The sequence below is a fragment of the Poromitra crassiceps genome (genome assembly GCF_964638095.1).
Source record: "Poromitra crassiceps genome assembly, chromosome: 15".
NCBI lineage: Eukaryota > Metazoa > Chordata > Actinopteri > Beryciformes > Melamphaidae > Poromitra > Poromitra crassiceps.
Genome location: NC_139634.1, coordinates 33877408 through 33899438, shown reverse-complemented (window position 1 = coordinate 33899438; position 22031 = coordinate 33877408). Strand labels below are relative to the sequence as shown.

Genomic DNA, 22031 nt, shown 5'->3' with positions numbered 1-22031 from the left:
CAGTGGCACCGACTCACTCAAAAGAAGAGAGAATGAGCCATGGAGGCCAGAGGAGTCTTTCTGGCCATTCCTTCCTGAGCATGACGGAGAGGTTGCAGCAGGGGCGACATGAGAGTGATGATGAGTTCGCTCACTGCAGAGCAGCACTGTGTGCAGCTGAACACAGAGCAAAGGCTCCTGGCGTAGCTAATAGGTTTAACGGGTTACAGATTGGCTGAGTGCCCCGGTCAAGAACGGGAAGCGCACAAGGATAACATCGTAAAAACAGCATGAAAGTTACGCTTGAGTCTCTGAATTCCAAAGTGAGCAATCCCATTATGATAACACAGTAATAAATATAGGTGGTGACTTTATTAACTTATATATATACTAGAATATTTAGGTTTTGTTTGATAATAAGGCTGGATGGTTTCCATTCATCTAAATGTGCAAGATGACCAACTATATCGTTTAGAAAAAGCGCTCACGTCACCATGTGCATTTTCACCTAGCACTTCTCTATTGTACATAATAACTGTAGACTCAGGAGAAATGTGCTGACAGGTTGCTGTGGCCTTGACTCTTGCACTCCTCACCACTGATCGAGTGCAACAACCTTACATTCCTCGATCTCCCGCATTACATGCAGAGTAACCTACTCTAGATAAGGGCCTCAGCTTGCTGCTATACCTCAAAAATACCTCAAAAACACTGAAATGTAAATAAATGCACATTGTTACTTAGTAGCACAGTGACAGGAAGTGGCTGCTGTGCATTTGAGCATGGCATGCCTGCCTAACCCTATTAAAGATCTGTTCCCATCCGTGAGTCGTCTCAAATCTGCTGAAACAGACATCCAGATCATAACGGCAGAGGGGGGCTTGAAAAAAGACAACTGACTCAATTACACTGTCAGCTTTGATTTAATCAGGTCGGTGGAGATTGTGCCAGAGTATCAATATCCTAAAAGTGCTTATAGCATAGAAGATACGTTAGATGAAGACATACTGTAACTGTATGCAGCTCAACGCTTCAGAAAACTCTCCGTGTGCGGAAAACAGTCGGAGAAGCTGCCAGCAGCACTTTGGTGAGGCATCTTTAACAGCTTTCATTCCTGCACTTTGATAAAGGCTGCATAGTGGTGATGAACCTATTCTTTGCCCCAAGAGAGAATGACTTAGGCTTTTAGTGAAACTATGTTGACTTTAAAAAACCCACCTGCTAATGCTAAAGTGCTATAGTAGTAGGGGTGGGAATCACCAGATGCCCACGATACGATACTGAAACGATACTTGAGTCACGATACGATAGTATTGCGATACTGCGATATTTTCGATATTGCGATATATCGATATTGCGATATATTGAATATTGCGATATCTCGATATATTGCGATTTCTTACTTTTTCAACTGCAAATGATGTCCCCAAAGGAAAACTTTGTCAACATCTGGTTTATATAAGAACAATTTTTCAGTCTGTACATCTGACTTCAACCATTTTATTGCAGCAACATTGTCAAGTAGACAGACCAACAACTTTCATAAAGTCATGTCATAGTTGCATGCACCTGACAAACTGAACTGTTTGTTACAGTCTACTTACAGTCCACTGTACTTATGTAGTTTTTGCAACTTCACTTCACTTACACAAAACATCTTGTGCAGCCCATTCAGTAACTGGGGAATTTGTAAATTACTGTTATGTCAAAACTGTTACTTTTAAAACAAAATGAAAATATGCAACCATTTGTTTACTGCTGGCCTTGGAACTAAAGTTTATAGTAGCCCGGTGGACTGGCATGGCCGGCAAAAAAAAAAATTTTTTTTTTTTTTTTTTTTTTTGCTTGCAATATCGATACTTGGCGTCCAAATATCGATACAATATCGTCAGGCAAAATATCGCGATACTGTGGTGTATCGATTTTTTCCCCCACCCCTATATAGTAGCACAGTGTTGCTGATCAAAATATTGAATGCGTTGACCACTGTAGTGAGAAAATCACCAAGCCACTTCCTGGTCTGTGGATGTGGAGCACACCAGCCTGCAGCTGGCTAATGCATGTTTGACTTCTACCGTACTGCCTGGTGTATAGGAGCACACACTGGGCCATGTCTTATAACCAGTGCAAGAGCAAGCCTTATCTTCGCTAGTTTCTTGCACTCAAAATATCCTCTTTTTCTTTTCATTACCACCCTGTCCCAGTGGTAATTAAAAGAAAAAAGGGTAGCTTGTGAGTGCTAGAAACTAGCAAAAGTAACGCTTGCCCTTGCACTGGGCGTAAGATACAGTGGATATGGCCCACTGTATTTCCCTTGCGCGTGGCTCTTGGGGCTCTGCACCTCCTAATAGTGCATACCGTAATTCAGCAAAGCAGTGTGCAACGCAAAAAGTGTTAGACCCAACGAATACACAGGGCCCAGCTCTGCCAAGCATCTACAAAAATCTATTTCTTCCCCCGACTAACTGCCAAGTTCAAATCGCTAGACATCTCGTGCTCTGCCAAATCCCTGGCCCTCGAATCAAGTTGTGTGTCAGAGAAAATCTCTAATTTTATTTCAAACTAAACTGATCTTAAACAACAACATTTCGACTTCTTGCCACCTCAATTGTTTGGCCGTGACACGGTGAATTATGTTTGAAAAGCACAACACATACCACAATAGCAATAATCTCCGAATATTCATCTTCTATAAAACAACAGCTTTATAATTCGGGGCAAATATTGCGCAGTGCTGCTGTGCAATAATGTCACGCAGATCACGAGCCTTGGCGCAACAGACATCATCCACAACGCCATTGTTACAACTGTGTAAACATTAGCATTAGCTGTGTGGTGAACTGGCACCTTGGGATTTAGAAACCTCTAACTAACTAATCAGCTCACCACCACTTCATCCACGTCATGTCTGAGCAGTTCACCTACAGCAGAGGATTATATGCAGAGTGCCAGTATTGTACGGCGATCGAGGCAAGAAAGCAATTTCAACTGCTCTAGGCACGTGTTTACCTCAAAGACCTTATTGTTACCACTGCTCGGCTGAAAGGATCATTTCTAAAACATTGTAGTGTCCTTATCTGAAGTTCATCCTTCAATATATCTAGGGATGCACGATATATCGGCAATCATATCGGTATCGGCCGATGTTAGTCATTTTTTAACATATCGGTCATATCGGTATCGGTCAGATGTTGCAATGTTAATATCGGTTATCATTATCAGCCAAATTCTTCACATTGATATGAAATAATGCAGTAAATCTATGATTTATGGGCTTTTCCAAAGGCTTTGCAAATAAAGAAACGCATAACTTTTTCAAATTCAGTGTTAACATGTGTTTTTCAGTATGTACAAAATGTGATGATCATAAAAATGTGGTTTTATACAGATCATATCGACATCGGTAAATATCGGTTATCGGCCATAACAGCAATGTTAATATCGGTTATCGGCATCGGCCAAAATGTTCATATCGGTGCATCCCTAAATATATCTAAGTTGCTCAATGATGCACCTCTAAGAAAAGAGTGGGATGTATCAGTTTGCACTTGAGCTCAACAATAAATTAAACAATACAAATTGTAATAAATGTCCATCTACACAGCAGCAGTTGAAATGGAGAAATAATAATGCATATTACCTAATAAACACGACCAAGAGAGACCCTCAGAGATCACATTTATATCATACTTTTTCACTGAGAACGATGAGCGAGTTTGCCAAGGCATATTTTATTGGTCTTCTGCCATATAATCTTTCCAACACTGGAAAGAGAGAGACCCAACACACCACTGCCTTCCTGGTGCATATTTAACTTGTCTCTACCCTTGGGATTGCTGCCTACTGGCACATTTCAGCAAGAAACAAGGTCTGGCATTTCACAAGCCACTATGAGCTACATAATGCCTGCTATATCTAACCCTCATTTAATTGACTCATACAGGACATATACAGTTTGCTTACACTGTGCAACTAAACAGGCTGCAGCGAGACGGACTTCCACCCACGCCCATCTCTGGACTTCATCATTGGAGCTATCGACTGCACACATGTTTGTGCACTAAAAGCAGCATCATTCAACAAATTTGACTGTCAACAGATATGGGATGTTTTTTCAGTGTTGTTTGGTTAATGTCCGGGTGGGATGCAAGACTCAGAGTCATTGTACCAAACAGCTCAGCTGGCTTTTGCCTGCAGGGAGGAGCTGTCGGTGTCAGATAAATGGCTTATTGATACGTCTATAGCCTGTGATATTAGGAAAGATTCAGCCCGATCGCACGGGAAATGCCATAGCTGTGGCCGAACACACAATTCTGCTCACACTTTGCATTCCTATTATAGGAGGATGTCAGACAATGCTTGAAGGTACCTACTGTACTATAAAAGTTAATTGTGCTATTTATTTATTTGTTTATTTATTTGTTTGTTTATTTATTTATTTTTAAATCAGAGTAGATGTCACTTTTTCCAAATGGTGGATAGATATCTTATTTGGGAATGAAACTCTTTCATGACAGGATGACAGAACGATAATCAATGTAATTCAATAGCAGCCAGTCATGTAAATATATTGCACATCGGGAATGGTTTATTCTAGCCTCTCCAACAATCCAAGCGGGTCCCCGGGCTAAGGTATGTAAAGACTAAGGTATGTAAAGACTAAGGTATGTAAAAGACTAAGGTATGTAAAGATTAAGGTATGTAAAGACTAAGGTATGTAAAGACTAAGGTATGTAAAGACTAAGGTATGTAAAGACTAAGGTATGTAAAGACTAAGGTATGTAAAGATTAAGGTATGTAAAGATTAAGGTATGTAAAGACTAAGGTATGTAAAGACTAAGGTATGTAAAGATTAAGGTATGTAAAGACTAAGGTATGTAAAGACTGTGGTTGCAATGCTCAGTGGGCATGAGGTCTATTGCCTTCTGCTGCAACGGCCAACGGAATTTCTGGGGCCTTTGACTCCCCTGTCCGAGGAGTTTTTCTTTTGCTTTTAAAAATATCTTGAGCGGAATGCGAACATAAGGAAGTGAAACACGCCTCTCGGACATTACAATGCATACTAGGCATTCGGTTGCAACAAACATAAAGAGCGCAACGGCAAAACATCCTCCAGGCCAGTCTGTACATCTGACAAGATGTAGGGTGGAGAGAGCAGAGCGAGGCACATACTAGTCACTGTCATTTCCTGTGAAATATATAGCGCGGAGACTGAGTGGGAGGCTGGGGTGAGGATAGGGGAAGCAGTCCCCTCTGCACTACAGAAAACATGGCTTCCGACCAATGTATGCAATCTGTGGAAACACATCGGAGGATTATGATTTTATTTTTCAAGTATAGAAACGGGAGTAGGGCAGCGCTCGACACGCCAGCAGCATCCAAGAGCAGAACATGAAAGCAGCGCCTGCAGAGAGGATGCTGTAAAGTACGCAACTAATTGGCCAGCATGGAGTCTTCTGAGAAACACTTTTAGGAATTGTATTACTAAACTTCATCATCTTCCCCCGTAACCTCCCTGGTTTTAAAAAGAACACTGATATATGAGGCTGCTAAAAGGACATCTATTCTAAGGGCACACTAACAATACACTTATTATTTATGCAACCTAATAAAGGAGATTTCCTCCAGAACACACCTCGCATTTCTGGAGCTATTTCGCTTCCAGTGCAGCGACGATGGAGTTTAATAACTGGATTTCTTTTTTCAATTATCGGGGAAAGTGTTATCGCCGGGTCATGTCTCCTGGATGCACTGATCATCACAAACTCATGATATCTGTGTAGTAAGAGTATCTGATGGAGGATTTTTTTAAACTGAAATTAAGTTTAAGCTGACATCTGTACTTCAGAGTTCAATCCAAATTAGGGATGTCAACGGTTAACCGTTAATCGATTAACCGTCGCTAACGTCGTTGTTCGGTTATTGCTGTCGGTCTATCAGTTAATATTAAAAAAAAAAAAAAAAAAAAAAAAAAAATTTTTTTTTTTTTTTTGGTCTATTTACTCAATGAGCTCATGCCCAAACAAGGCGTGTCTATTTAGATGCTGAAATGTTAATGCTTTTTGTGTTAGAAATTCTAACACAAAAAGAATTTGTGTTGAAATGTTGATGCTTTTTGTTAATGCTTGTTAATGCTTTTTGTGTTAGAAATTCTAACACAAAAAGCATGAACATTTCAGCATCTAAATAGACACGCCTTGTTTGGGCATGAGTTCATTGAGTAAATAGACAAAAAAAAAAAAAAAAAAAAAATTATATTAAAAAATTATGAATTAACCGATAGGTTAATCGATTATTAGCGTCGGTTAATCGAAAGTGAAATTAACCGAAAATTGACATCCCTAATCCAAATAGTGACCTACCTTAGTCAGGAGTGTTGGAAAAATGACACAAGTGGAACAAAACAAAGCAGAAACGCACCAACACCCAACAACCAGCACCCCTTCAACTGGGACTTAGAGCTCCGCTGATGTTAAATGATGCTTTATAGTGAATGAAAGCCGGATTGTGTTTGAAACTTTTCAATCTTACTGGCTCATTTAAACGGAGAGTCGACTGGATTGGTCTCTTTTCATTATTAGATTTTGCTAGTTAACGGATGTGTAGGACTACACAAAACTCCTGGTGTATTCCAGTGAGCAACTGGGTCTGGAATGTCAATGCTCTCTCCCTTGTATCCTCCCTTATATGATACGCTTATCTGGAACTTTCAATCCCTGCAGCCCTATAAAACAGCTGTAAATGCCATCTTCCTGCAGTTAAGAGATTATATATACGATTTAAGATGAAACCAACGATGTCGGTTTCTCCCCGTACAGACAGCCACAACGTTTTTAACACAATAATCAATACATTTTTTTTTTATGAGTCTATTGACCGGCACTCAGTAGTAAATGCGTTACAATCTCAGTCGCAGAAAGAAATGTCAATGTGGAATTGAAAGCATGACTCGAAAACGAGCCAATCGGAGGCTGTGCTGAGATGCAGCCTGAACTACAGTGTGTGGGCAGGCATCATCCATTGGTGCATTTTGGTCTTTTTTTTCCCCTCCTCCTCCTGAAATCATCCCCTGTATTTAAAGCGGGGTGAATACGTCACTGTGACCGCGCTGTGTGTAACCACTACAGCCCGGCATTCGGCCTCCACTTTCAACACAAGAATAACATGTGACATAACTTTAGCTACAGCGTTAGCAGAGCCCGAGGAGCAGCCGAGGCGAGTGGCACTCGGATTTGACGGAGATGACGGGGAGTTTCGGGAAATAGAAAAAAAACCTTAACCTACATTGCCTGGGAAAAAACCGACACTATTATTCCGACTTCCAGCAAAAACTTAGCCACAGAAGTCCTTCTAGACTTTGTGAGCCAGTGAAATCTAGGTCTTTGTAAATAGACTTTCACATGCTTCTGACGCGACGGTAAAAATAGGACGCCGGTCGTCACCACCTTCAGGAAATCAAAACAGCGCTTCGGGGGGGGGGGGGGGGGGGGAGGTTTTGTTGTCAAGCAGATCCTTCCTGACAAAGTTCAAAAAGCACCCCGACGCGTTTCCTCTTCCTGTTGTACTGAGCAGGATGCTGAGAGACGGGGCAGCTCCGCTCCGCTCATCATCCCTCATTTTACACTCGCTTGCTGCTGCTCCCTGTACAGGTCTATTATTATCTATCAGTCTATAGCTTGATTTGTTGGGACTGCACAACTCTGGATAACATTATATACCTTATTATTTTTACATAATATTGAGATCACCATTACCAAAATGATTAAATATTTGCCTGAGCACTTTTGGCATTTAAATATCAACATCTTGATATTAAATTCTTGATCTTAATCTAGATTCTTAATCTCTTGATTTTAAATTCAATATTGCCGGTATGCCTGACTGTATCCTATAATTAAAAACTGTTGAAACGTGAATTGTAACATAATTACAACCAATTTTGCAGCCTCTGTATGAATATCAATGTGTGAATCGAGTATTTCCTTACTCAGAATCATAGAAAACAGCATGCATTAAGCAGATATACTGTACTGGCACTGTTACGGTTATTGTTACTACTGATACCGTATATACCGTACTACTGTTACTGGTAATACTGGTGCTGTTGTTGTTATTCTGTGATTGCTCTGCTGCGGTGCAACTGTAAATGGATGCTTTAATAACAACTTGCAGCAGTTCTATATTAATAGATCTATTCCTTTTCAACTTGATTTGATAGTAAATATAGATATTGTTAATCTCTATATAATGCAATCACAAATGGATCTTTGCTAGTTTGTTGTAATGAAATAAACAGGCATCATATCCTGCATGCCGCTTCAGACTGCCAACTATGTTTTCTTTCAATCTGGCACTTCTCTATATATAAATGATCACGCATGCTTATTCTAATGACACGGGAATATTTACCATATTACAACTATTATCAATGCACTTTGGCCAAACCTTACACTCCTTATTGTTTATTGTCATGTTGGTGACCTAGGAAACTATGAAAGTAAAAATAAGCCTTCATGTTTGCTAAATGCCTAAAATGTCATTCGTTTCTCCCTTGTCCCCACGATCTTCATCCCAGATACTCCTAGTAGCCGGTGCTAATCTTGTATCTAGGTCCAGAATATGTGGAAACAATGTAAAGTAGGCTGCCTGCCTGTCCTTCCAGTTAAGTGGCTGTGTCGCAGGGTCAGCGCTGTGGACGACAACTGTGTTTGTGGCCTTTAGCTTTCACCACCTGGCTAAATGAGAGGAGAGATGACGGTCTTGAATGCTGCTAGTTGCTGCAGCACACACAGAGCAGCTAAAGGGACAGACTTGAGGTCAGAAGGGCGGCCTGGTGGCTGGAGAATTCACCCTGTAAAAAGGAGGGTCACAGGTTGAATCCTCGCAACACGTCCAGGCAGCGTGTCCGTCAAATACCATCTGTCCTGGGGCCACACCATGAAGGGCCCACTCAACTCTCCATTTAGAATGTCAGGCAGCGCAATGCATGAAATGCTCATTTAAAGACCACACGAACCGGGTCGGTGACGTGTCAGACTGAAAACAGATATCGCCTGAAATGAAAGAGGGTTGAGAGGCGGGCCATAGCGTCTCGATTTGATTTGACAGTTCTGGGGACTGGAGTTGGCGTTGGCCAATCCTGGCGTGTTCCGCCCCCAAATCGAGCGTGTTCTGGCGCTACGCGAGTGGGATCCGGACAGAACCGGGCAGCCGGGTGCTTCCGTGCGGACACGCCGAGGCAAGAGTGCTGCCTGCCGGCTTGGAGCATCGACTAGCCGCGGTAAAGAGCCGCGGTAAATACACTATGCCTGGAATGCGAGTTTAACGAACCAGTTACATGTCCTTTGCATTCTATTCTACATCATGAAGATTGAAGACATTACCGTTAGTTTTATTTTGTATGTTACATACTTATTGGCCAAGTATATTAACATTTATGGGCTAGAAATTCTGCCCAGGTTACAGGCACTATGTATGCGGCCATCTTGCGTGCAGAATTTTCTCCTCGAAATGAAGATTGATTGACAGCTGTCATGTCGTGATATGATTGGTTGAAATGGGGTAGAAATTTGATAGTTCTTCGTTACGTCACCATACTGTTGGCACGTTGGAAAAGCCTCTGAAATAGCATTTTAGACCATGATGTGACACTAAAATAAAATTGTTTTAGGTAAAATGTTGTCTTCAATACATAATTTAAATGTCAACATTTTCCATAGTATAGCGCAAACAAGCTGTGTTTATGTATCACAATTCAAACCACAATAATTGCACTAATGTGCAGCGCTCCTTTCCTGGAAAAGATGTTCTCCCTCTCTCCTCTCTTTTCTTGATAATTAATCAAACTGACTCGATGCGCCCACAAAATTCAATGCAATTCCAGCTACAGTCCAAAGGAATGGGGGACCACGCCAGAGAGGACAATATAGCTCTCAACAGGTCACTTATTTCACCTGCCATGTGACAATGGGGCAAGGCAGAGGGTCAAATCCCACCGTGGTCAGTCCAGAGCGATAAGGGCAGATCCCGCTAACCGTTAGCTAATCCCGACAGAGAGGCCCTGCCAACACCATGAGGATCAACTGTGTGTCAGCCACCACAGGAGGAGGCATGTGAAAAGCTTTTGAAAGGTGTTCCTATACCAAGACAAAGTGGGGTAGACCGCTAGGGGTGCCCGGTCACACGATATTAGGCTTGGAAAGGAATTCTCACTGTCATTCTAAGCACCGTATGCCTCCTCGCTTTCAGTTGGGTCACCATAGGTTCTGCTGGGCTTTCTCATGCTGAATGGGAAAGGTGTGTGTGGACTCCTCTTTGGTGTGACAGCAGGGTGACACTGGTCACAGCTTCTCTCCAAAATGTGTGGCGACATCACGCTTTGCCCCTATGACTAAACGACTTCAAACACACTCCTTCAGCTTGCCTCATCATATGAGTTGCCCTTTTTGCCATACATTCTGTTTCACTTTAAAGGATAACCGCAATATGCCGCCTGACACAGCATGAGTTCACACTCGGGTTCGAGGGGTTTTGAAGGTCGATAGCAAGATTTTATTTTTTTATTGAAGCAGCCAATTAGCCAATCTTTTGTGCGGATATCTTTAAATCGGACCACTTTCCTGCTAAACAAAAAACAAATACTCATCTTTCCCCTATAGGAATTGTATTCTTGGCATGTTGGAAAAGCCTCTGAAACAGCATTTTAGACCATGATGTGACACTAAAATTGTTTTAGGTATGTTATTCTTATTAAGGCAGGGTGAGGAAGGTTTCATTTCAGGTTACACACCTCATTTTTCTCTGGGCAGCAGTGGGGATTCTGGGTAACAACATCCTTGGCCAATATCCAATTGTTCAATCAAATTTAACGGCCATTAACCAATGTATCACTCCAACCCAATTCCATAGGAAGAAACAAGTGCAGTGAGTGAAAAATCAAACAACACAACAGATTGGACTGTCACAGTTGATAAAACAATGCAAGCAATGTGGCTTCATAACAATTACTTTGTTATGCCCAGTGCAGCAATGTAAACTACCAATATAAATTCATAGACTCTTCGATGGATGAATTTCGTCTCCAATGATGCATGTCCTATTCGGTCTCCTAGTCTTTTGTTCCATTACCCATAAAGCATCTGTCACTCCGGTCTGCACAAACCTGTAAAGACTGTGTGCCTGGTGCAGTTACCAAGCTATCATTGTTCCCTCACTGTCTGTCAGATAGGCCAGCATGCGGCTGACCCACTAGCTATAGCCCACTGGTTTAAGTGGTGGCCTATTGATTGCCCATTGTGTGCAGCGCCTTTGCTACAACAGGATCCATTTGCAGTGGGAGCAATGCCCATACGAATAATGCAGCATTTACAGCCTGTAAGCATAGATGAAAACCAAACTGAAATCGTTTATACGTGCAGGCTAAGAATAACTGCTAATATGCCTAGTCGTATAAACTGGTATGTGGCCCATGGGAAACAGCCACAGCCCACAGCAGATTTATATGGGCCGAAACTAGCCATGCAACTGGCTGCTCCAAACTTCCCAGTGGAAACTATAGGCCTGTATCAGATGATACTGTTGTATAGTCACAGTGCTGGGCTTCAGCGGTGAACACAACGTGTGGTTTAGCAAATATCAAGAAACTATTCGCTGTTCTTGCCCAGTGAAGCCATTTTCAGTCTAGGCTATCCCACCAAAACACATTCTGGAAATGTATGCTGACAGTAGCAGGCCTTAAGGAACACTATTCTTCTTTGAATTGTCTTGGGTGGGGGTGACGTTTGCTTTGGTTGTCTATATCGGCTGGGTTTAGGCTCCCATTATGGCTATAGCTCATGTTATGTTAAGTAGCCCTGATTATCTCTACAGATAGAGGGCTTAGTGGGATGTAGCCATACGTAACACTGGAACCAGCTGAATGGCAACAGTTGCACACATAAACAGTGTTACAATGTTGCAATGTAGGAACGTTACAGTGTTGCAATGTAGCGAATGAGTGGCAACTAACAGCGGAATGGAACAATATGATAGAATCCAATGATTAAAGCTAACAAATCATGCCATCTGACCTGTTGCGTCCTTTCAGCCGGATTCATCATCACAGCCTGGCGAAAGCTGTTATCCACATAAGACGCCATTGTTTTGAAAGACGACTTCTGGAAGAAATTGAATTCCTTGTCCTACAAAGTAGATATCCAAGGGCAGAAATATGATGTGCACAACAAGTTCCTGCTGTCTTGCTTGTTTCGTGTTGCCTGTCTGGAATACTCCGATAATAGTGGATAAGCTGGGAGTCCCTCGGAGCCAGGCCACGACGGGAGCCCGTCAGCCCGACAGCCGAGCGAGCAGTCTCCTCGGGGGTGTCTTTCAGTCCCCGAGCCGATACCGGAGGGCTGCCGCCACCAGTCCCAACCGAGGGAAAACTTCTGTCAAAGGCGCGGCTCAGAGTCCAGCAGAATTATTGTGCTATGGTGAAAATGAGCCCTTCATTCAAGCCAACGTTCATCAAAGCCATTCCTCGTCTCTTCAGCATTCTGCTATCGACGAAAAAGAAATTCCATGTAGGATCCAGCAAACAGGAAAAAGTAGGCAATAGGCTATCAGTTATCCCGACAACAACAATCTGGTGTCCATTATGAGAGGTAGGCCTTGATGCACTCACTGAGAACATTCATTTTAGGAGCATTTTTGATGGCTCTAAAAGTGAGGATAGGTCCGCCGCCGCTGAGCTCTGTTGTATGCCACCATGGTGACTGACACACACCAGTGTCAAGCCAGCAAGAATAAAGAATATGACTTCCGGTAAAAGGAAATTCAAAATAAAAGCCTTGCGGTTTTGAGTAGGCTAATGGTGAAAATAAACCATGGACACAACTCGGCAATATGCAAATTAAGGTGCTAATGAGAAAGAATTACTCAGGTCCCTGAGAACCAACTCACTTAAGAGGTTCTCTACTACCTGGGACCCGTTTTTGGCCTACTTTGATGAGGTCAGGAATGATAAGTGACTGAAGCTAGGGGCGACGGATGGCGGCTGGTATTTCATTTATTTCATCTATTGTAAACATAGGACACTGTGGAAGCAGTGCTGGTAGCACATGTATGTTTGTTTGTTTTTTAATTTTTAATTTCCTGTGTCTGAACCTGTTTGTCTTGTATATTGTCCTATATTGTTCTATAAAAAAAAAAAAAAAAAAAATGCTAATGAGAATTAATGTAATGGCACCCCCCCAACCCCCCCCCCCCCCCCCCCCCCCCCCCATTTATAGCCATAATTATATACAGCTATAAGCTTGTATGGACTTGGAAAGAGTCCATTTAAGCCCAAAGCAATGACACATGTGTTCATGAAACATAATTACAGACGATATAATAGACAATAGCCTATAATAGGCTATTTTAGTATCTATTTTACAGCTATAATTTCTCTTCATAATTGATTTAATAATAATGCCAAACAGCTATAATTTCTCTTCATAATTGATTTAATAATAATTCCAAACTGAGTAGGCCACCATTTATTCTGCACACTCCCATTCATTTTTCCAGGTTGCCAATTTAATGATTTTATTTTGAAGGTAAAATCACTTCACTTCCGCTGTTATTCTAGTTATCTGTGGTCCGGCTTGACGCAGATTGAGTCAGAAGGGGAGGCTCATGGGCGAGTCCATTTACAAAAAAAAAAAAAAAAAAGAGCCGGAGGACAATGCAATGTGGAAAAGTGATGTTTTGTCACCATCCAGTGACTAAATGCGTGAACAGACAGTGGTCCAGGTAATAAAATAAATAAATAAATAAATAAATATGATGACGACGACGACGACGACGATGCAATGCAAGATGTGGTTAGTTGAATTACAACTGTTAGTCCTGTAACAAATTTGAAAAGGAAACTAAACCAAAATATATAGTGCTATAATATCCAATTCTGTTACATCACCACATGGCCATAACAGCCATCATGTAGGAAAAATAACATGGTGATTCTAATCAGCAGGTGACTATAATCACAGGACAGCCATAGCCAATGAGCTGTGTGTATGGTAAAGCACCATATTGGCAGGAAATGCACCTGACATCATGGGAATACTATAGGGATAGGGTCAGGGATATTATCATAGACTGTATCAGTGATGCCACAGGAGATTAAAATAAATACCATAAAGAACTAGGCTACAAGGTCACTATAAACTCACTACAGAGTGCCACAGACACCCCACCCAGAACCCAACCTGCACAATAACTTGGACTCTCTCCCCATGCCCTTAACTTGAACTCTTGACTATGTTACACACATATATTGTATTTATTATTTGCATCTATTATATATTTTCATGTATTTGCATGCATTTGCACAGTTGTCTCTATAGTTGAATAGTATGTAGCTATTAGTTGTATTTTATTTTAGTAAACTACCCATGTTATTTTATCACCTTCCTGTACTTTAAACTTCCTTGGCATTGTTCCACCTGAATGTCCCCCATGGGATCAATAAAGTCTCTCTTCTCTTCTCTTCTCTTCTCTTCTCTTCTCTTCTCTTCTCTTCTCTTCTCTTCTCTTCTCTTCTCTTCTCTTCTCTTCTCTTCTCTAATTCTCTTCTCTAATTCTCTTCTCTTCTCTTACCATAAGGTCCTATGGTATTCAGTTACATCAGGAAAATAAGAGGTGATTGTACGAACTAAATTAACAGGTTATTATTTACAGCTTTTGACTGTCTCCCATTTTCAGATCCAGGTCCTCTGACAGAGACAGAACTGTAGAACACTGCATCAGCACCCTGCACCCGTCTCAAAATATCATATCCATCCAAATATCCATATTCTTCAACCATTGAGTCTGCATGACATGCCTGTGACTGTACAGTATACAGTAGGTGTGTGTTGCGTTGTATATTGGAGAAATGTATGCGGGGCTGCTATGTATTTACTATCTGGTCTATCAATTGCGTTTGTCTGTTTCTATTCTTACTTCTGCACTTTGTACTTATAGCACTTTGCTCAACCAAAACTTGACTCTACAAAACTGAACCAAGTTCAGAATAGTACAGGCTACTATTACTATTGATTGCTTTAATGTTAGAAATTGAGGAACATTTCATTTGGCAGCATTGCTATTGCAGGCAATGTTTGTTTTTTGGCAGAATTTTGAAAATGTTTCACAATCCCATAATTAATTCCTTAATTCCCCAAGTGATTTCACTCTCAGTAGCTTATTATTGATACGCCACTATAGGCGTTGTATAAATATTTTTTATTTTTTCAATAATTTATTAGAACAATAAAACAAGCTTGTCCGATAGATTTAAAATATTTTTAGCAACACTTTCAAAGTGCTGTACATTATACATTACCTTTTATATAATAATAATGATGATGATGATGATGATGATGATGATGATTATTATTAGAAACAGCAGTCATATCAGTAATGGTATATAAAGAGTATAGCTAATATGTTCTATATTCAACTTTGAGCTATAATACAGCTATTAGTCTGTGAACTAAACTAGCATGATGCCACAAACTGACGCCATGGCAACCAGGAGTTGTATGACAGCCGACGGTGACCACCTGAGCAGACGCGTGTCCTATAGCTGTGTGAGGGAATCCAGCCTCCAACTTGATAGCACTAAGCAGCAGAGATGAAAGGCAACAAAGAAGTAGCTGCAGCAGCAGAGCCGGGGAAAAGGATGATTTTTACAGGTAAGAGAATAGTAAAAGCACATTCTCTCACATATGTGAGAGAATGTGCTTTTACTGTAACCTCCACCTCTCATTTTAATACAACTCTATTGTGTTAAAATGGATATGAATCTGAATCTATCAGTTTATCTTGTTTGTTCCGTCTTTATAAATATATTAAAAATAAAAATATATTCTATTTTTGTATTACTGACTAGTGACTTGCTATCTTTAGGCTACTATTCTGTATCCAACAACACCTATCCCCTGACTGAGGATTATAAAGCATGCCTTCATCATCTAGGCCTAGCTGTTGCCACAAGGGAGAAACTACTGTGAAAGAACAAACAGGGCCCAAAGAGAATGGAATCCATGTTCAGTGACGATTCTATCTAATTTGACAATTTGTGAAGTATAATGTGATTATTCAAGAGATTCTACATAGAACCAAGAAGTTACTCTGACCAGGGTCTCTTCATCTCTCACATTATTCATTGATTCTAACCAGGCCCGGATGGAATTGGAGACTACCGATCCAGATCAAATTATTTCCCCGGGTACATTGGTGTGGGTGGCACCTCCCCCGAGGCCACAGGAGATTTGAGTTACCTGTGCCGGGCCGCCCCCCACGCCCCCCCAGCCGTGCCCAAGCAGAGCTATGTGGGGGGCGTTGGCTGGGGCTGGCAGTATAACCAGCTGTTGAACCATGGGACACTGCTCAGCAATATGCAAATCAAGGTAGGGCTGAAATCTAATGCATGCAGCATTATGCTAATGAGATGATTAATTGAATGGAGAAGGAAGGAAGTGAGGCGTCCTTGGTGATACATATTCACAACAGCATCCTGAATAACTTTGCTACACAGAGGTACCAAGCTTAAATTTAAGAATTGTAGTATTATGATACATCATTTCTTCATCTCGGCAGTATTGTGATAAATAGGGAATGTGTAATTCTTCATGTCCGGATTCAGTACTTCTTCACATTTTGTCCAATAAACGTACTTAATTTTGTTTTTGACATTGACACTGACTCGTGATTTGTGACACAAAAAGAGATTTCACATGCTATGAATAGGAAAAAATGTCACATAGAGGCCTACATGTCATATATTCTTCAACAGCACTGATCATTTTCAAGTTGTGTGTTATTAGGACAACCAGAGTTATCACATTGCTGTGAAATGTTATTTGCATTACAATAAAATGTCATCTCAGTGCTAAATCAAACAGATCTCAACCTTATCTTGACAGAAAACCGACGTGCGGACGGCGCTGGAGGACAGAGTGACTCAAAGGTCGCAAGAACCACAGTAAGAGCACGTTAACCTCCTACTTTGGAGCTGCTGGAGCTGAGGATGTCCTTTGTGTACTTTCGAAGAGAGAAAAGCCAGCACTCCAAATCCCAACACTGAGGAAGGCCTTTGGCTGAAACGTTCGATGCTGCTGCCCGGGTTTGAGGAATTATTAAAAACCTATGAAAGGACATGGAGTGCTGGCTTTTCTCTCTTCACTGAACTCTTTGCTTGCCCTGCACCCAGTGAGTTTTTAATCCATTTTGAGTGTGCTCGCGACCTGTGAATTTCTTTATGTACTTCCACTCAGAGTCATGTTACCTCTGTGCACTCTGCAGTGTGTCTCATGCACAACTTAGTGAGAACATTTTTCAGGCTTGCATCGTGTTGAGTGAGTGCATTGTTGTAGGTTATCCGCTTCCCCATTCATAATGCAACACTTCCACTTTTGCAGGCACGCACTCCCTCCAGCTCCTGATAAGCAGCCTGCCAAAAAGACATGGAGGACTCACATCAATGACACCACTGACAAAAGCCAACACTCTGCAGGGTATGTCATCTACTTCAACAAGAAGGTCTTCCTCCCCAATGATAATATACATGACTCTGACTCACTAAACTAGTTATTAGAGGGAATATGGGGTCAATTGAGATCGGTGCAACTGTAAAGTAACAGGATTCAGCATGGAGAAAAGACAAATAGAATATCCTCAGTGTAAAGAAGGCTCCAGGAAATATTTTGTTAGTATTTTTACTCTTTTGATATGTGTATCTTTTTTCATGCTGTAATATTGTTCTGAATTCCCTAAGAAGCCGTATTCTCTTTACAAGCACTTCACCATGACAACTTCCCCAACATGAATCTTCAAGCCATGCTATTTTTTCTTTTTCTCATTTTGATTGAGCTGTATTTAAAGAGCCTGCATTATAGCAATTCAAATTTCACTCTATCAAAGATATTGCATGAAGACATTGTGAAAGTTTGCTTTGAGTTGAAAGTTATTGCCTTATACTTTAAGATTGGCTCCAGGGCAGCAACACATCACAATTGGACTTGGTCTTGATTGGCTCCCCTCACCAAAGGATTTCTAATCAGGCCTTTGAATTAGTTCAATTTCCTGTATTTGATCTGGGAAGCGATTTATCTCATGCTGTTGTTGGCTAGTCAGGATCCAGTGTTGTGAGGACTTGGTCTTCACGTCAATACAAATAAATAAATAAATCCTCAGGGTGACATGACAGAGAGGGCAAAATCACACTCAAAGCTGTCAATAACTCTCACACTCCCTGTAGGTTTACATGTAGGTCCGTGATAATGTTAATGGAATATTGTCTCATTAAACACTTCCACCATCCCTTTGTAGCCTCTAATCCCTGATAGGTTCATTTATTTCCTCCCAGAAAGAAGTTGATGGATGTCTCGTCGACCAGTCAGCCCGGAGTTTCACAGAACCAGTCGGAGCCAACAGCAGATGGCAGACCACCACCCACAGCGTGTGGAGGACCCGCCTCTTAATGAGATGTGTCAAGTTTGATTAAACGTCTTTCCTTCCCTGTGACGACTTGACTTTTAAACAGTTTCAATTCTTAGCCCCCTCTGGCCTGTATGTCATGTCTCAGGAACCATTAGACACACTGTTGCTGCCAAGTTGACCCCGATTGTTGCCTTGCACAACGATCATGCCACTATAGCTACACCTCTACTTCATTCACAATTTGTTTCTGAAAAAGTGTGTACATCTTCCACAATATGAACAGTCTTGTATGAAGCCTGGCGGCCATTTCTTTATGGCTGTACCATTGCATAAAGCGAGGTGGGGGGGGCAAAAACAAACAAACAGGTGTTTTGTGCATAATTGCATATACATTTCCCTGCAATTCAGCATGACATATTTGGTATGGTTGAAATCCTTTGGATCTTGACTATAGATTTTAAAATCAAGTTTGGTGGGTTTGAACAAAGCTTGGCCATGCAACATGCATTTGTAATGATGGCAATGATGATGCTGGATGCAGAGTGGAAGTCTGGCAAATAAAGTGTCTCTTTGTCAAAGCTTGGTCAAACTGCATGGTAGCCTATAACTCTGTTGTCAAAGATGCTATCAACTCCTCATGCTGACGATTCACTTCAAGAAAAACACAAGTCAACAATGACTGATATTGTATATCAGAGGTCTCCCCAGCTCCAATATGTCACAAATGTAGACTTTTGATCTTTTCCTGTATTGGAAGCCCCCTGGTAATCCATCCCCAGGGCAAAAGCTATTACATTCCCTTAAGTCTGGTGTATCAGTCAGCCACACAGACACTCTCTTCTTTAGCTCAACTGCAATTTGTTGGTAATTCTGTCGTCATGGCTACCCCCATTCTAAGACCTGGGTTAGCACCTGTGGCATCAAAGCTGCCTTTCCCTGTCTCTGAGTCTGCCTCATTGCCTGTTGGTTGCAATATTGGCCCAGTTTCCTACGCGTTGAAATAAAAGATCTAAAAGAGTTTTTCATGCACACAGAAGGCTTATTTCTCTCAAATTTTCGTCACAAAATGTGTTTGGATCCGTGTTAGTGAGCACTTCTCCAAGTTCTCCTTTGCCAAGATAGAGTTGTGGCATATCTTGATGCTGATATTAATCAGCACTATTATGCACAGGTGTGCCTTGGGCTGGTCACAATAAAAGCCCACTCTAAAATGTGCAGTTTTATCTTGAAGAAAGACATTTGGTAGTGTCTCACATGACAAGGGCTACAGATAGGCTACAGTATGTATTTTTTGAAGACCAGTCAGTATCTGTTGATCAAACTGCACATTATAGAGTGGGCTTTTATTGTAAGGCACACCTGTGCAATAATGATGCTGTTCATCTGAGCATCTTGATATTCCACACCTGACAGGATTATCTTGGCAGAGGAGTGCTCACTAATAACACGGATTAAAACAACAACAACAACAACAACAACAACAACAACAACAACAACAACAACAACAACAACAACAAACAAACAAACAAACAAACAAACACATTAGTGAACACAATTTGAGAGAAATAAGCCTCTTGTGTGCATGGAAAAAGTCTTGGGTGTTGTATTTCAACTCATGGAAAATTGGAGCAAAAACAAACGTTATATTTTTGGTTGAGTAGGCGAGAGGTTCATGTAATGACATGAAAACGTTTGGAAACAAATAACTAATCAGTGGTAGCTACAAATCGTGCACTTGCACGGGCAATAAGATAGGTGGCGATAGGCTGCAGGGCCAGGCAACAATGACATGTCACGAGAATTCAACCCATAGATGATTCAACCCCCCACCCCACGTAGGCCTTTGTAAAGGGAGATTTGTGTGAGAGAGTAAATTGAAAAATACAACATTTTCATTTATTAGGCTGCTACAGATTCTAATTCAAATAGTTTCCCCACATTGGGGTAATTATCAAAACAAGCAACAGTGTTCGTTAATGAGGGTTTTATTTTGGAAATTATGATCGGAAGTTTTATTAAGCCAGTTAAATTACGTCGTTAAATATCTTAAATATCTTACCGTTAAATTAACGGTACCGTGAAAAGGATATTTGGGAACGAAAACAACCACAGTTTTGTATCTTCTTTTACTGAAAATTCCAAATTGAATAATTCTTTGCCCTTTATTCATTGTGATACTTTGTAATGTATCACTAAAAAAAGAGGTTTGCAAAGAGCTTTATTTTGATATTGCTTTATCGGAAGTTCTACGTGTTTTCATTATTGGTGGCTTGACACTGATCTGAAGCCGGGAGTACCGTGGGTTGCTAGCCTTATAAATCGCCCTTTTCTCTAAAATGTCTCACGCAACACCGCCCAACAACAAGCCTTCAAACCCCGAAAACCCCCGTGTCTTCTTTGATGTAGACATTGGTGGGGAAAGAGGTCAGGACATTTTAACTTACTGTCAGCTATGGGCCGGTTTAGCTGTTAGCCTCGTTAGCTTAGCACCGTCCTGGCTCATACATTCTAGTGACTTCGATTATCACACTGATTCATTTATTAGCTACGTTAGCTAGCTAGCCGGAAAGTAACCCAGTATAAACTAAATAAGGTTATCGCAATGTTACCGCGTCAAAGAATGGTAACGTTATTCGTTTAACGATACAGAGCTTGTCTGAGTAAACGAACCACGTGTGGTTTATTTGTCTAAATGACGAGTAAATGATCGTGGTGGGTAATGTTATGTAATCTTATTTTACTGGTTGCAAATTAATAATAGGCTATCACTACAAACATTGCATGTTTTATGACACAATATACCGTTGGCAAGCCCTAATTTGTTGCAAAAGATACACTATTCGTTATGTTAGGTTAGCCAGAACGCTTTTATTATAACCTCAATAACGTTATACGCCTCCATTTAATCTGTGTTGTCAAGTAACAGCACAGCAGAATGATTTGGTTCCTGTTGAAAGCAAATTAAGCATGCATGATATTTTTGTCGGTCCAAACCATTCTCAGGTTGCCCACAGGCTGCTGTTGTTCAGAATCTGAATTTATATATTGAATTGTTGCATGTCCCCACTCCCCAGCTGGCCGATTAGTTCTGGAACTGTTTGCTGATATTACTCCCAAAACTGCTGAAAACTTCCGGGCGCTCTGCACTGGAGAGAAAGGGATTGGCAAATCCACTGGGAAACCACTGCACTTCAAAGGATGCCCATTCCACAGAAGTAAGTAGCATGCACAGCTGAAGTTAAGGTGACATTTCACCTTGGTAGGACATTGATATTGTGATGGTGGCAGCTTCAACTGCTGCTCTTGCATGCTGAGTGGAGTGAAAATATTCTACCAAAATGAGAAATAGCATCTTAATTTCAGCATTACACTAGAGCTAAAGTAGTTGAATAAAATTATTTTTAAATTCACTTATTCCTGATCCTGGATCTCTCTACGGAAGCCATAGACGGATTATGACTTCACGGGCCCCTGGGCCTGCCCCCCTCACGGGCCCCCCCTCACAGCGCAAAAAAAAAAAAAAAAAAAAAGTTTTTTTTTTTTTTTTTTTTTTGCCCCGATTTTTTTTATCCAGAATGCAACTCGGGCAAGTTATCAGATAT

General features: G+C 41.1%; 2 protein-coding genes across 2 annotated transcripts in view; one reads left to right on the top strand and one right to left on the bottom strand.

The window, feature by feature from the left end:
• Positions 1-12116, bottom strand: part of rapgef2b (Rap guanine nucleotide exchange factor 2b) — a gene marked incomplete at its 5' end in the record, with an annotated part of 140845 nt that extends 128729 nt beyond the window's left edge. Inside the window, 1 exon segment of the mRNA XM_083651574.1 lies at positions 12048-12116. Within this exon segment, the coding sequence (XP_083507700.1) occupies positions 12048-12116 (69 nt within the window).
• An 8590-nt stretch (positions 12117-20706) lies between these two features.
• The window catches only part of ppid (peptidylprolyl isomerase D), a 10606-nt gene continuing 9281 nt past the window's right edge, over positions 20707-22031 (top strand). The window contains exons 1-2 of the mRNA XM_083652271.1: positions 20707-20853; positions 21504-21644. Coding sequence (XP_083508397.1) covers positions 20766-20853; positions 21504-21644 — 229 coding nt within the window. The 5' untranslated portion in view covers positions 20707-20765. The remainder of the gene's footprint in view (positions 20854-21503; positions 21645-22031) is intronic.